The 17,312-nt window shown below is 40.9% G+C and overlaps 1 protein-coding gene across 1 annotated transcript; it reads left to right on the forward strand.

The window, feature by feature from the left end:
• Positions 1 to 566: 566 nt before the first annotated feature.
• On the forward strand, positions 567 to 1,550 carry LOC149119266 (heterogeneous nuclear ribonucleoprotein F-like). Its single transcript, XM_089325297.1, has one exon. The coding sequence runs from the start codon at positions 574 to 576 to the stop codon at positions 1,411 to 1,413; it is 840 nt and encodes a 279-aa protein (XP_089181423.1). The 5' UTR covers positions 567 to 573; the 3' UTR covers positions 1,414 to 1,550.
• Positions 1,551 to 17,312: the final 15,762 nt, after the last annotated feature.

Raw genomic sequence — 17,312 nt, forward strand, 5'->3', positions numbered from 1 at the left:
GAAGCCGCTCTTGCTGAATGCAAATAGAAACCAGGCCAGCTCTCCTCAGTGGACAGTTGGTTACCTAGCAGTGGTGTCTCCTACTGAAGGTATCCTTGGCGATACTCTAAGCCATAAAAAGACAACTTGCACCCGTTTGTCTGACATCTACCCTGTAAAGTGTCCATGATGCTGGGTCCCGAGGGAGGTAAAGGCTTTGTGGTCAAGCTCCGTGGCCTGCCCTGCTCCTGCTCTATTGAGGACGTGCAGAACTTCCTGTCCAACTGCATGATTCACGATGGGGCTGCAGGCATTCATTTTATCTACACTAGAGAAGGCAGGCAGAGTGGTGAGGCATTTGTCGAACTTGAATCAGAAGATGATGTCAAAATGGCCCTGAAAAAAGACAGGTAAAGCATGGGGCACCGGTACATTGAGGTGTTCAAGTCTCACAGAACTGAGATGGATTGGGTGTTGAAGCACAGAGGTCCAAACAGCGCTGACACCACTAATGATGGTTTCGTGCGGCTTTGAGAACTCCCGTTTGGATGCACAAGGGAACAAATTGTTCAGTTTTTCTCAGGGTTGGAAATCATGCCAAATCGGATCACTTTGCCTGTGGACCCCGAGGGCAAGATTACAGGGGAGGCCTTCGTGCAGTTTGCCTCTCAGGAGCTGGCAGAGAAGGCACTAGGGAAGCACAAGGAGAGAATAGGGCACAGATATATTGAGGTATTTAAGAGCAGTCAGGAAGAAGTGAGGTCATACTCAGATCCTCCTCTGAAGTTCATGTCTGTTCAGCGACCCGGGCCCTATGACAGGCCTGGCACAGCCTGGAGGTATATTGGCATTGTGAAGCAGGCAGGCTTGGAGAGAATGTGGCCTGGCACCTACAGTGCTGGCTATGGGGGCTATGAGGAGTACAGTGGCCTCAGCGATGGCTATGGCTTCACCACTGATCTGTTCGGAAGAGACCTCAGCTACTGCCTCTCAGGAATGTACGACCACAGATATGGAGACAGCGAGTTCGCAGTGCAGAGCACCACCAGCCACTGCGTCCACATGAGAGGGCTACCATACAAAGCGACCGAGAACGACATCTACAACTTCTTCTCTCCACTTAACCCAGTGGGAGTCCATATTGAGATCTGCCCAGATGGAAGAGTGACGGGTGAAGCTGATGTGGATTTTGCCACCCACGAAGAAGCTGTGGCAGCGATGTTGAAAGATAGGGCCAATATGCAGCACAGATACATAGAACTCTTCTTGAATTCCACCACAGGGGCCAGCAACGGGGCCTACAGCAGCCAGATGATGCAGGGCATGGGGGTGTCCGTGGCTCAGGCCACCTACAGTGGCCTGGAGAGCCAGTCAGTGAGCGGTTGTTATGGCACTGGCTATAGTGGTCAGAATAGCATGGATGGATATGATTAGTTTTGTAGAAGCATTTGAGTTAATTTCAATCAAATTTTCAGAGGCAGCCAGCAAGCAGTGAAAAAACAGTGATTATCCTAGAGGAAGCTGTGGGACCCATTTTGCACCATGAGTTTGTGAAATCTGGATTAAAAAATTACCTCTTCAGGCCGGCGCCGCGGCTCACTAGGCTAATCCTCCGCCTTGCGGCGCCGGCACACCGGGTTCTAGTCCCGGTTGGGGTACCGGATTCTGTCCCTGTTGCCCCTCTTCCAGGCCAGCCCTCTGCTGTGGCCAGGGAGTGCAGTGGAGGATGGCCCAGGTGCTTGGGCCCTGCACCCCATGGGAGACCAGGAAAAGCACCTGGCTCCTGGCTCCTGCCATCGGATCAGCGCGGTGCGCCGGCCGCAGCGCGCCGGCCGCGGCGGCCATTGGAGGGTGAACCAACGGCGAAAAGGAAGACCTTTCTCTCTGTCTCTCTCTCTCACTGTCCACTCTGCCTGTCAAAAAAAAAAAAATTACCTCTTCAGTGTTTTCTCATGCAAACTTTTCTTCTAGCATGTGATATTGAGTAAACGAAACTATTTTCTGCTTTTCTCGAGTAACATTTTAGTAGTATCCTTCTGAGTGATGTTATCTGAGTTAAAGTAGTTTAAGTATGCTAAATAGTGGCTCTTTTACACCACACCACAGTGAACACCTTGGGGAGATGTACTTTTGTGGAAAACTCAAAGGTGCTAGATCCCTAATTCAAAGAGAAACATTTCTCATGTTTGTTCATTCTAGTTTCTATTTTCATTTAAATCTTTTAGGTTAAGTTTAAGCTTTTTAAAAGTTAGTTTTGAGAATTGAGACACAATACTAATACTGTAGGAATTGGTGAGGCCTTGACTTAAAACTTTCTTTGTACTGTGATTTCCTTTGGGGTGTATTTTGCTAAGTGAAACTTGTTAAATTTTTTGTTAACTAAATTTTTTTCTTAAAATAAAGACTTTTTCACAATGAAAAAAAAGAGTTTCAACAGAATATTTGTGTCATGTTTTATTTATTACTATTCAGGTAAATGGTGACATATATCATTGATTTATGTTTCCTGGAAAAGATTTCATTTGTTTTCCCCTTTTAATGCATGATGGACTGTTTTTAGCACCTTACCTGACATTGGTTTTGCACACCTCATTCCTTTTTTTTTTTAAGTTTTCTTTATTTAAAAATCAGAGCTATAGGGATGGGAGGTAGGAGGGGAAGGAAGAAGGGAGGAAGAGGAGAAAGAGAGAAAGGGAGAAAAAGAGAGGAAGAGAGAGGGGAGAGAGAGGAAAGAAGGAAAGAAAGAAAGAAGAAAAGGAAAGAAGGAAGGAAGGAAGGAAGGAAGGGAGGAAGGGAGGAAGGGAGGAAGAGAGGAAGGAAGGAAGGAAGGAAGGAAGGAAGGAAGGGAGAGACCATCCATCTGCTGTTTCACTTCTCAGATGGCTGCAACAGCTAATTCTGATCCAGGTTGAAGGCTAAGAATTTCATCTAGTTCTCCCACAAGGATGGCAAGGGTCTAAACCCTTAGGCCACCTTCCACTCCTTTTCTCAGGTCATTAGCAGAGAGTTAGATCAGATGTGGGACATCTGCCCATACAGGATGCTGGCATCACAGGTAGTGTCTTGACTTATTAAACCATAAATTTAGCCTCCACTCTTGTTAACAAATTGCTTATTTTTCTCACAGTGATCACAATATTATTTTACTGCATTTGCATCTCTTTATCATTCTAGTTTATACCTTAGCATTATACGTATTACCTTTGTGTGTCATAGTATCTAGAAACCAGAGCATTCCATGTTATCTTGTTCATTGTGATTTTATCAATGCTGTGAAATTATAACTACCTCACAACCTTTATGTACTCATTTTTTTCAGATCAATTTAATGTGATACCTGGCTGTTAACTCTTTATAGGTAGCATTTTGCAGATATTGTTGATATTTTGGGGGATCAAAATGTACCTCTTATTATTGAAAGTAACATAGTTCTACATAGTCAAGGCTTTTAGTTTTTTAAAGATTTATTTTAAGGGCAGAGTGGAAAAGAAAGATGGAGGAGGAAAATTCCATGTATTTGTGCACCCATCTAATTGCCACAGCAACTGGGACTGAGCCAGGCCTAAGCCAGGAGCCAGAAACCCCATCTGGAGCTTTGATGTGGATGGCAGGAAATGGATTATTTAGGCCATAATCTTATGCCTCCAAGGTACATTAGCAGAAAGCTGGATCAGTAATGTAGAATAGATTGTACTTCTACCAGGCATCACAGTGATTGATAAGAGCAAGCCCATTGGCTTAATCCACTGTACCAGAACATCATCCCCCAGACATGCTTATTTTACTTATGTAAAATGGTATGATCTTTGGTATAAATATGTTGGATTTTCTAGCATTCATTTTTAGTTTAACAGTAACAATCTGTGCTTCTGTAACTGTATTAGATTATTTTTATTTCTCCCAAGTTATTTTTCTTACATTGATAATAATTTGCTTTTCATAATTGCATGACTTTTTAAACTATAGCTATTATCGGGGGTGGTGCTGTGGCTCACTTGGTTAATCCTCCTCCTGAAGCTCCAGCATTCCATATGGGTGCTGGTTCTAGTCATGGTTGCTTCTCTTCCAATCCAGCTTTCTTCTGTGGCCTGGGAGGGCAGTGGAGGATGGCCTAAGTGGTTAGGCCCCTGAACCTGCATGAGAGACCAGGAGGAAGTACCTGGCTCCTGGCTTCAGATCAGTGCAGTGCCAGCTTTAGCAGCCATTTGGGGAGTGAACAGAAGGAAGACCTTTCTTTCTGTCTCTCTCTCTGTCTATAACTCTACCTGTCAAATAAATTGTAAAAATTATATCTATTATCAGTACATATTTTAATGTCTTAATGTGAGCAAGCCCAACACTATGTGTTTAGCTTGGTTAGCATTTTGTGAAGTCATCAACACACTCAAATTCTGTAGGTTTCCAGTTAACTCTCACGTACATAGTTTCTCACAGATATGTTAGTTCTAAATTTTGCCTTTGATTTTTAAAACTTCCACACTGTAATTCAAGATATGTGAACCTTTCCTTTCATATATTATAGAACATGACATGATCTGTGTTATTTAAATTTTGGGATTTTTTCATAATTTCTGTTATTGATATAATTGTGTTGAACAATTTATCAGAAAGTTCCCTATGTTTAGTTTTCACACCATTATTTCCCCTTTCAAATTACACATTACTTCACACAGTAACCATAACGTATCTTATTTCATAGTGTGTGTTAATTTTTACTTGTGTCTGTAATCAAAACATATGTTTTTATAACACATTCATCACTTTTTATTTTTACTTTACTTTTTAACTTGTTGTTATAACCCGTGTATCACTAACATTCTAGTAAGCCAGTGGTGATACAGTGACTTTGTTTCAGACTTGCTTTGCATTTTCACTGCTCGAAGCTCTGTGAGTCCTCCTGGGAAATTCATGTGTATACAGGAGTCCTAGGCCAGGTGTATTTACTCTTCCTTTCTAATTGACACATTTTTACCTTTTCCAGATTTTTATCATTGGCATATGAAATTTTCCATCATACATTCTAGACACTGCTATATGTCCTGTAATATACCATGTAACTTGGAAAGATCTCATCATGATTTTAGGTACTCCATTTAAAATTTTTTTTTACATTTTTTTATTTTAAAGATAGATTTAGATACATACAGAAAGAGGGAGAGACAGAGGGAAAGATGTTTCATCTACTAGTTCACTCCCCAAGTCTTCACTATGGCTGGAGCAGAGCCTATTCAAAGCCAATAGCAAAGAACTTCTCTAGGTCCCCCAAACAGGTTCAGGGGCTTATGTTCTTGTCCCATTCTCTCTACTGCTTTCCCAGGCCATAACAGAAAGCTGGATTAGAAGACTAGCAGCCAGGCTGGCGCCGCGGCTCACTAGGCTAATCCTCCGCCTAGCGGCACCGGCACACCGGGTTCTAGTCCCGGTCGGGGTACCGGATTCTGTCCCGGTTGCCCCTCTTCCAGGCCAGCCCTCTGCTGTGGCCCGGGAGTGCAGTGGAGGCTGGCCCAGGTGCTTGGGCCCTGCACCCCATGGGAGATCAGGAAAAGCACCTGGCTCCTGGCTCCTGCCATCGGATCAGCGCGGTGCGCCGGCCGCAGCGTGCCGGCCATGGCGGCCATTGGAGGGTGAACCAATGGCAAAGGAAGACCTTTCTCTCTGTCTCTCTCTCTCACTGTCCACTCTGCCTGTCAAAAAAAAAAAAAGAAGAAGAAGACTAGCAGCCAGGACATGAACTAGGACACATCTGAGATGCTAGCACCACTGGCAGAGGCCTAGCCTACTACACTTCAGCAGCAGGCCCTAAGAAATACATTAAACTTCCTTGTAACAGACACTTTTTCACCAAATACCTTTATGCTTGCTAATTAATATTACTCCAACCAAGTTATTCAGTTTTACTTTCCATTTTAGAAAAATATTTTCGGAGCCAGTGCTGTGGCACAGTAGGTTAATGTTCTGGCCTGAAGTGCCAGCATCCCATATATGTGCCGGTTCAGGTCCTGGCTGCACCACTTCTGATCAAGCTCTCTGCTATGGCCTGGGAAAGCAGTAGAAAGTGGCTCAAGTCCTTGGGCCCCTGCACCTGTGTGGGAGACCCAGAAGAAGCTCCTGGCTCCTGGCTTCAGATTGGCACAGCTCCAGCCATTGAAGCCACCTGGGGAGTGAACCAGTGGATGGAAGATCTCTCTCTCTCTCTCTCTCTCTCCCTCTCTCTCTCTCTCTCTCTCTCTGCCTCTCCTCTCTCTGGGTAACTCATAAACAATTTAAAAAAAAAGAGAGGGAGCCCCTGCACCCGAGGTTCAGTGCCCTGTTCTTTAAAAAAAAAAAAAAAAGAACGAAAATATTTTATGTAGTGAATATTTTATGTAGTGTTTCTGCTATTGTGTTTGAATTTATTGCTCTCTCTCTCTCTCCCCCCTCCACTCCCTCTCTCTGTCTCTCTACTTTAAATGAGTGCCACTACTATGAATCTGTGGCCATCTTGCTTGATTTTTCATTGTGATGTGATCAGGTCATTCAAAATTCTGAAAGCTGTCCTGGCAACATTCATGTGCACAGTATCTAGGGTCAGTTTAGTCTTTTACACCTTCAAAGTCACTTATTTTAAACCTAGTTGACTTTTATGATTACAAAGTTATCATTCACAGAAATTTTCCAAACTGTAGCCACAGATACACTTTCTCTTAAAATTATTAAAGTAGATAGAATGATCTCTGGTTGTTTTACATTCATTGATTTTTATTTTTTATTTCACTTCAAATTTAATTATAATGAACTGTTTTCACCAAATTCCCTCATATCTACTTTTTAATAGAATTTATGGGGTTGTAAATTAACCTGTAGTTTTAGAAATTTTGCAAAGCATACTTCTAGATATTAGGATGATTTCTTTAAGTTCATTTTCTTAAGTGACTTGATCATTCATTGATTCAATGTATTGATAATTTTTTTATATTTCTTTTTTAAGTATAGTTGAATATCTTTTTACACCAAATACTCCTATTTTGACATCACTCTGTTATTTCTCATATTGCATTACTAATTTTTTTAAAGATTTTTGTTTATTTGACAGGTAGAGTTACAGACAGTAAGAGAGACAGAGAGAAAGATCTTCCTTCCATTGGTTCACTCCCCAAATGGCCGCCATGACCAGAGCTACACCATCGTGCTGACCACTGCATTACTAAATTTTGCTCACTAAATCTCTATATTAGTTAAAGCATTTCATAGCATGAGCATCTACATTATTGTTTGGTTTTGAAAGATATTTTTCTCATGTTGAAAAAGGTTATGTAGACACATCATTCATTCAATAATATTTTACAACAAATGAGAATTGTATTGAGGCTACAGGACCAAGGGTTCTGGCAGGGCATCCCTGTATAGGCAGAGCCATAAATGACCATATTGGGCTGGAAGTTTTTCTGTTTGTTTATTTTTAAATATTTATTTATTTATTTGACAGGCAGAGTGGACAGTGAGAGAGAGAGACAAAAGTCTTCCTTTGTCATTGGTTCACCCTCCAATGGCAGCCTCTGCTGGCATGCTGTGGCCAGCACATTGTGCTGATCTGAAGCCAGGAGCCAGGTGCTTCTGGACTTGAGCCATTCTCCACTGCCTTCCCAGGTGACAGCAGAGAGCTGGCCTGGAAGAGGGGCAACTGGGACAGAATCCGACACCCCAACTGGGACTAGAACCCAGTGTGCCAGTGCCGCAGGTGGATGATTAGCCTATTGAGCCACAGCACCAGCTCTTAAACATTTATTTAGTTTTTTAGATATTTTTATTTTGATAGCCAGAGTCATAGATAGGAAGAGGGAAATATAGAGGAAGAGAGAAATGGCCACAGTGACTGGGATTGGGTCTGGCTGAAGTCAGGAGACAAGAGCTTCTTATAGGTCTCCCACATAAGTGCAGGGGGCTTTAGAATTTGGGACATTTCCACGGTTTTTCTAAGCACATTAGTGGAGAGGCAGATCTGAAATGGACTCCTGAAGCTCAGAACTATGCCCATGTGGGATGGTGGCATCACAGGAGGTAGAGATAATTGATATGGCTGCATTTTTCTTGTGACAGTTGGCATCACACAGATGTAGTTGAGTTTAACACTTGAGGCAGATCATGTCACATTTGTGTGTGTGTATATATACATATATACATACATACATATATACATGTATATATACATATATATACAAAAAGAAAATGATTTGTTTATCCAGTCAATAATTAATGAACATCTCAGTTGATTCCATATCTTAGCTATTGTGAACTGAGCTGCAATGGAATGGGAGTACAGATAACTCTTTCATATTCCAATTTTTTTCTTTACTTGAATTGCAGAAATTCCTAGGAGTGCAATGGCTGGGTCATATGGTACATCTGTGTTCAGATTTTAGAGATATCTCCATGCTGTCTTATACAGTGGTTGGAGAAGTTTACATTCCTACCAACAGTGGATTAGTGTATCTTTTTCCCCACATCCTCATAAACATTTGTTGTTTGTTAATTTCTGTATGAGAATCATTCTAACTGTGGTGAAGTGAAACTCATTGTCATTTTGAATTGCATTTCCCTGATACCTGGTGATTTTTTTCAAGTGTCTTTTGGCCATATTAATTTCCATTCTTGATAAATGACTGTTCAAGTCCTTTGCCCAATTCTTAACTGGATTGTTTGTTTTGTCATTGTTGAGTTTCTTGATTTCTTTATAGATTCTGGATATTAACCCTTTATCAGCTGCATAGTTTCCAGCTATTTTCTTTCATTCTGTCAATTGCCTCTTTACTGTGCTAAGTGTTTTGTTTGCAATACAGAAGCATCTCAGCTTGAAGTAATCCTATTTGTCAATTTTAATTTTGATTGTCTGTGGTATTTGGGGTCTTTTCCAGTAAGTCTTTGCCCATGCCAATGTCTTGAAGAATTTCCTCAGTGTTTCCTAATAATTAGATTTTATAAGTTTGTAGATTTAGATCTTTGATCCATTTTGAGTAGATTTTTGTGCAAGGCCTAGGTTGTGGACTTGTAGCATACTGCTGCACATGGAGATCCAGTTTTCCCAGCACTATTTGTTGTTGAGACTGTCCTTGTTCTGAGGATTGATTTTAGCTCCTTTGCATGGATTGATTTCTGGAACTTCTATTCTGTTTCATTGGCCTCTACCTGTCTGTTTTAGTACAAGCACCAAACTGTTTTGGTTATAACTACACTGTAGTATGACCTGAAATCTAATATTGTGATGCCTTTGACTATTTTTGTTGTATAAGATTGATTTAGCTATTTGGGGTCTCTTGTGTTTCATATGAATAATAGCATCATTTTTCCTAGTTATGAGAAGAATGTCTTTGGTATTTTGATTTGGATTGCATGGAATATATAAATTGCTTTCAGTGGTATGGACATTTTGAAAATATTGATTGTTCTAATCCATGAAAATGGAAGATGTGTCCATTTTTATGTCTTTCTCTAATTATTTAATTTTTTTATAATTTTTGAAATAGAGATATTTGTCAACTTTGGTTAAATTTATAATAAAGTATTTATACTTTGTAGCTATTGTAAATGAGATTTATCTTAAAATTACATTCTGAACATTGTACTGTCTATGTATACAAAGGTTATTGTTTTTTGCATGTTAATTGTATATCTGTTGTTACATTTCCTTTTTCATCTCTGATTTTATTGATTTGGCTCTTCTCCATCTTTTTTGGTTAGCCACATCAATGCCGTGTGTCAGTTTTACTTTTTCAGAAAACCATCTTTTCGTTTTACTGATCTTTTATAATTTTTTGCTCATTTTTGCTTATGTCTTCTCTAAGTTGTATATTTCCTCCTAATTTGGCATTTAGTTGCTGTTTTTCTAGGTCCATGAAATACATAGATTGACATTTATTTCCAAATTTCTTGATGTAGGCAACAATTGCTGTAAATTTCCCTATTAACACTGCTTTTCCTATATCCATAAATTTTCATATGATGTATTATCATCTTCATTCATTTTTTTATTTTTTCTCTTTTGATTGTATCTATGACAAACCATTTATTTAGGAGATGTTGCTCTCTCTCCATGGGTTTTCATGTAATCTAGAAATTCTTGAGTTGTTAATTTCTAGCTTCATTATATTGTGGTCAGAGAAGATGCATTGTATGATTCTGATTTTTTGATTTTGCTTAATTTTTATTTTGGCCTAGTGTATGGTCTATCCTAGAGAAGATTCCATGCACTGAAATGAGAATGTATATTGTGCAACTGTAGAGTGAAAACCTCTGAAGATAACAGGTCTATTTGGTCCATAATTTGATCCATAATCTCTGTTAAGTGTATTGTTTCTTTATTGAATTTCCGTCCATTAATTTAAGTGGGATGTTGAAGTCCCCCATTACTATTGTATCAGCACATGCCTCCCTTTAGATACATTAACATTTCTTTTAAATAGGCAGGTGCCCTATAATTGGGCACATACACATTTCTTGAAGTCCAATTTTCCTGTTGAATTGATCTCATTACATAACACATTTCTCTTTCTGTTTTAACAATTCCTGTGGTGAAGTTAATTTTGTCTGATATTAGGATGGTTACACCAGCTTGTTTTTGCTTTCTGTTAGTATGGGATAGCTTTCTCCATTCTTTAACTTTCAGTCTGGATGGATCTTTGTTGTGAGATGTGTTTCTTGTAGGCAGCAATTACATGGCTTTTGAATGTAAAAGATACATTAAGTTTGTATCATTTAGCTGTAAATTTGAGGCTGTTTAACATTCAAGGTTAATATTGATCAGAAATGACTTGGCTTTGCCGGTTTTCTATAAATATTCCTATTGTTGGATTTCTATTGTAGTTTTACAGGGAGATTTTCTCCATTTACATTCTTTCATAATGTTGACTGTCTTTCTGTTTCTGTGTGTAGCAGACATGTAAGCATTTTTTGTAAGGTTGGACAAGTGTCAAATTCTTTCAATTCCTGTTTGCTATGGAATGTCATTATTTCATTGTATTTCATAAATTAGAGCATTACATGATATAGTATTCTGGGTTGACAATTTTATTCTCTTATGACTTGAGCTATATCTTTCAATTCTCTCTTAACCTGTAGAGTTTCTGATGAGAAGTCAGCTGCGATTCTAATTGGAGATCCTCTGAAAGTAATCTGAAATTTCTCTGATACACATTTTAGAATTTATTTTTGTCTTTTACTGTGGAAAGTTTGACTATGATGTGTCTTGCTGAGGATCTTTTCTGGTCATTTCTATTATGAGTTCTATTTGCTTTCTTTTATTTATCTTTCTTTATATTTATCTTTCTCCAAATTGGGGGAGTTTTCTGTAATTCTTTCACTAAATAGGCCTTCTGGCCCATTTTCTCTTTCCAGACTTTCAGGAAATCCTAAGCACCATACATTGTGCCATTTGATAGTATACCATAAATCTCCAACATTACCTCTAATTTTTCTAATTTCTTCAGTTTTTATCTGACTGTAAAATTTCCAGGAATTGTCTTTCAACTCAGATATTCTTTCTTCTGCCTCAGCAATTCTGTTTTTAATGCTTTCTACCATATTTTTAATTTGATCTATTGAATTCTATATTTCTTTTTTAAAAAGATTTATTTTATTTATTTGAAAAATAGAGTTACAGAGAGAGGTAGAGACAGAGAGGTCTTGCATCTGCTGCTTTACTCCTTAGATGGCTGCAATGGCTAGAGCTGTGCCAATCTGAAGCCAAGAGCCAAAAGCTTCTTCTAGTCTCTCACATAGGTCCAGGGGCCCAAGGACTTGGGCCATCCCCTACTGCTATCTCAGGTCATAGCATAGAGCTGGATCAGAAGAGGAGCAGCAGGCACAAGAACTGGCACCCATATAGGATGCCGGTGCTTCAGGCCAGGGCTTTAACCCACTACACCACTGTGCAGGCCCCTGAATTCTTTATTTCTAATATTTCATTTTGATTTCTCTTTAAAATATCAATTTCATGGGAAAATTTCAGTCATGTCATGTATGAATTTCTTTAAATCATTAATTTGGTTCTGGTTACTTTTGAGTAATCCTGTGTGTAATCTTTGGAATTTAATTTCTGGCATTTCATCAATCCCTTCATCTTCATATTCTAGTATTGAAATGCTTTTGTGTTCCTTTGTGGATGAGGTCATGTTGTCTTCTTACTCTTGTTTCTTCAATTTCTTCATTGATGTTAGGCATTTGTGGAGATACTTGTTTTTCCCTCTTATCACTTTTATTTTTGAACTGTGCATCTGTGGCTTAGTGGAATGTTTGCACTTTCAGTGAATGCCCTTATGTGTGCTGGGTGTGGCCAGGGAGTTCTGTTCAGTGCTTCATGGTGGGGCAAATACCAAGGGTAAATCTCTTATTGATAACAGAAGGTAGGCAATGATCACCTCTGTTAGTGTGATCACATCTTTACCTCCTCTCCTCTAAGGTGATCAATGCCTGGGTCTTAACCCCAAGTGGGTGTAACATTCATGTGCACTGCCATGTGAACTGCTCAAATGAGCTACACATCCTTCATTCCAAGTTTGTATCCCATTACAGTGACTGGTCTCAGGTAACCAGGGAGCTCTGAGCATGTGGAGTCTCACATAGTGACTGCCCAGAGGCCCAGCTACAACATGTACCCTCCCCTACCACCACAGAGTTCCCACAGTCTCAACACACAAGGCTCCCACAGTCATTGGGTGTGGAGGGTCCACTCTGCCTCAGAGTGACAGACATTCCTTGAGCCAGCTGTCTGTGGGTGCTCCTCTTAGGTGGCTTGAGCCCCATAGTCTGTGGTATATTAGGAGCATGGGGTCCTCACACAATCTTTTTGGGTGCCCAGCCCACTATCGGTCTTCCCCAATCAGGCTCAAAGTCAGTGATGACCATGGATTTTCCCCTCTATTTAGAATCACTGGATTTTATGTGTACACAAGAGCCACTGACTGAATGTTGCTGTCTCCCCACCATTGCTGGCAGTACTGCTTAGGAGATGCCATCCTGTCTCATCCAGCTCTGAGTATGTGCATCAAGGCTTCCATAGCAGCTACTTTAGCCTAAAATGGCACCCTCCTCCCCTAATTGCAGCAGGCACCATGGTGGGAGGGGGTGAAATGAGTCAAACATGCCCTTTCCATTTCCACTGGGACCAAGGTTACCTTCTAATGTTTCAGGCTCCTGGATAAATTCACACTGGCTAAATCACCAGGATCTTCATTAGGGTTCCCACATAGAGATAGGGGCCCAAACACTTGGGCCAACTTCCACTGTTTTTTTCTAGATCATTATCAGGGAGCTGTATTGTAATTGAGGCAGTCAAGACATGAGTCACCACCCAGTTTGGATGCCAGTATCACAGGTGTCAGTTTTACCTGCTTTGCCACAATGCACACCCCTCCACTCACTTTTACAATATCCTAAGTTAGCACTATCCCCATATCCTTCAATGAGGTTGCTTCATACATTTAGAATACATTATTGCCGAACTCCCTGACATATATTTTTAATCTGTAGACTTTAAAGAGCTACAGATTTGGACAGACTCATAGCGTAATATCATCCTCCAGGATAGTTTCAACACTCTAACACTTCCCTGTGCTTCACATACACATAATTTTTCCTCCATATGTCACAAACACTAATTTGTTTCCCATAATTTGGTTTTACCCTTTCACATAGAAACACACATTTAAAGATTCCAACTGGATATCTGTGACATGATAGCTTTGAATACAATTAAATTGTGTGGGTGTCCTGGAGCCTATTTTATATGCATCTATAAAAACACATTGATGCCTTATGATTTTTTTTGGACAGGTAGAGTGGACAGTGAGAGAGAGAGACAGAGAGAAAGGTCTTCCTTTGCTGTTGGTTTACCCTCCAATGGCCGCCGCAGCTGGCACGCTGCAGCCGGTGCACCGCGCTGCTCCAATGGCAGGAGCCAGGTACTTCTCCTGGTCTCCCATGGGGTGCAGGGCCCAAGGACTTGGGCCATCCTCCACTGCACTCCCTGGCCACAGCAGAGAGCTGGCCTGGAAGAGGGGCAACCGGGACAGAATCCGGTGCCCCGACCAGGACTAGAACCCGGTGTGCCGGCACCGCAAGGCGGAGGATTAGCCTAGTGAGCCGTGGCGCCGGCCAATGCCTTATGAGTTTTAAGAGTCATTTGAAAGGTAGATTTACACAGAGAGAACACACACACACAAACACACACACACACACAAAGAAAGAGAGAGAGGGAGAGAGACAGAGAAAGGGAGAGAGAGAGAGAACTCCCATCCACTGGTTCACTCCCCAAAATGGCCACAAAGGCTGGGGCTGTGCCATGGCCAAGTCAGGAAGCATAAGCTTCCCCTGGATCTCCCAATGTTTGCAGGAGACCAAGGACTTGTTTCATCTTCTACTGCTTCCCCAGGTTGCACCAGCAGGGAGCTGAATTGGAAATGGAGTATCCAGAACTCAAATTGGTGCCCATATATGATGCCAGCACTGCAGGTCATGGCTTAACTTGCTGAACTACAGTGCAGACCCCAACTTTTGATCCTTAATGGTCTTAAAGTGGGCATCCGCATTTGCATGCATGAAAGCTGTAGTGTTGACTCAAATTTTTGAATCACCAAGATAACTCCCTAGCTATACAATTGCATGATCCTCATTCAAGCCATTTTAAAATCAACCTAGGAAGCAGCTCAACTGTGGGGAATTCATTTGGCATATTGGTGAAGATACCACTTTGGACAGAGTTCCTGGGTTAAACTCCTGGCTTCACCTCTGATTCCTCCTTCATTTTAGTACAGACCCTGGTTTGCAGCAGGTGATGATTCAAGTAGTTGGGTCCTTGACCCTGATCTGGGAGATCCTGATTGAGTTCCCTGCTCCTTTCTTTGGTCTGGCCCAGCCTTGGATGTTGTGTGTATTGGGTTTGAACTAGCAGTTGGGTGATCTTACTCTATTTCTGTGTCTCTGTGTCTCCCTGTATTTTAAATAGAGATTCTAAATAAGTAAAAAATGTTAAAAAATGGGGCTGGCACTGTGGCAAAATGAGTTATGCTGCCACCTGCAACACAGGCATCCCATATGGGCACCAATTTGATTCCCAGATGCATCTCTTCCTATCCAGCTCACTGTAATGAGCCTGGGAAAGAGTAGAAGATGGCCCAAGTACTTGGGCTCCTGCACCTGTGTGAGAAACTTGGATGAACACCTGGTTCCTGTATTCAGTCTTGTCCAGCCCTGGCTGTTGTAGACACTGGAGGAGTGAATCATCAGATGGAAGATCTCATTGTCTCATACTTTCTTTCTGTAACTCTGCCTTTCAAAAGATATTAAAAAGTGAAAAATATTAGAAACTCCCTGACTGAAATCTGAGTTGCTTTACCATGCTGCACTTCTGTCAGCAGTGAACATGATTCCTATTTGTGGCCAACTGTTTGTGTCATCAAATATTTGAATTTTTCTACTTGTAATGTATATGTGCTGATATCTTAGTGTGATTTTCATTTGCAATTTCCTAATAATATATTATGGTAAGCATCTTTCCATATTTTTATTGGAATCTATGATGTAATATAGTTTGGTTCTTTCTTGGATATTTACCCCGTTTCAGATTGGGTGCATATTTTTATAGGTTTGTTTTAAGGGTATATTATTATGGCCAGCACCACGGCTCAATAGGCTAATCCTCTGCCTGCAGCACGGCACACTGGGTTCTAGTCCTGGTCGGGGCACCAGAGTCTGTCCTGGTTGCCCCTCTTTAAGTCCAGCTCTCTGCTATGGCCCGGGAGTGCATTGGAGGATGGCCCAAGTCCTTGGGTCCTGCACCTGCATGGGAGACCAGGAGAAGCACCTGGCTCCTGGCTTCGTATCAGTGTGATGTGCTGGCTGCAGCACGCTGGCCACAGCGGTCATTGGAGGGTGAACCAACGATAAAAGGAAGACCTTTCTCTCTGTCTCTCTCTCTCACTGTCTACTCTGCCTGTCAAAAAAAAAGTGGGGGTATATTATTACAACAACCTCTTAAGGAAATCTTATTAATATAAATAGAACAGATTTCATGCATTTCATAGGTAACAATTTATTTCTCTCCTTCAGTCCCCCTCCTACCTTCCTTAGTTTTTTGCTTTTATAATTTTTGTAAAAACATAATTTCAGCATGCTCAATAATCTTTGGCTTAATGCACCACTAAACATAATATTCAACAAGTAACAAGTGTTAAGTCCACAGTTCCACAGGAGTATAAACAAGAGCTAAAAAAAAATCAAATAAGAATGTGTTCATTTCATCCCTATACCTTTTTTGTATCCTATGTAACTACTACATATCAGAGAAAATATATGATATGTGTCTTTTGAGGAATAAATTATTTCAGTAAGCATAATAGTTTCCAGTTTCACCTATTTTAATGTGAAAGAGGATTTTACTCATTTTTATGGCTGTGTAGTATTCCATAGAGTGTGTGTGTGTGTCTGTGTATGTGTGTGTATATACCATGTTTTATTTATTCCGTCATCACTTGATGGACAACTGGATTAATTCTGTATCTTAGCTCTTGTAAATTGACCTGCAATAAACACGGGGTTACAAATAACTATTTTATATGCTCATTTCATTTGATTTGGGTAAATTCCCAGGACGGGGATGGCTATGTTTTATGGTAGATCTATTTTCAGATTTCTGAGGTACATTCATATTGGCTTCCATAATGGTTGTACTAGTTTACCTTGCCTTCAGTGGTGGGTTGAGGTAACTTTTCTCCACATTCTTACCAGAATTATTTTTTATTTTTTTTTAATATTTATTTTATTTATTTGAAAGAGAGTTACAGAGGTAGAGAGAGAGAGGTCTTCTGTCCTCTGGTTCACTCTCCAGATGGCTGTGACGGCTGGGGCTGTGCTGATCCAAAGCCAGGAGCCAGGAGCTTCCTCTGGGTCTCCCATGTGGGTGCAGGGGCCCAAAGACTTGGGCCACCCTTCATTGCCATCCCAGGAAATAGCAGAGAGCTGGATCAAAAGTGGAGCATCTGGGACCCTAACCAGCACCCATACAGGATGCCAGCACTTCTGGCCAGGGTGCTAATCAGCTGCACCACAGCACTGGCCCTTATTTTTCATTTTTGAATGATAGCCATTCTAACTGGCATGAGGTGAAACCTCATTGTGGTTTGTTTATTTTTGACAGAGTTAGAAAGAGAGAGAAAGAGACAGAGAGAAAGGTCTTCCTTTTTCCATTGGTTCACCCCCCAAGTGGCCGCTACAGCCGACACACCACGCTGATCCAAAGCCAGGAGCCAGGTGCTTCCTCCTGTTCCTCCTGTTCTCCCAAGTGGGTGCAGGGCCCAAGAACCTGG

The sequence above is a fragment of the Oryctolagus cuniculus genome, chromosome Y (genome assembly GCF_051225735.1).
Source record: "Oryctolagus cuniculus isolate XC-2025 breed Fujian yellow rabbit chromosome Y, ASM5122573v1, whole genome shotgun sequence".
In the NCBI taxonomy this organism is placed as follows: domain Eukaryota; kingdom Metazoa; phylum Chordata; class Mammalia; order Lagomorpha; family Leporidae; genus Oryctolagus; species Oryctolagus cuniculus.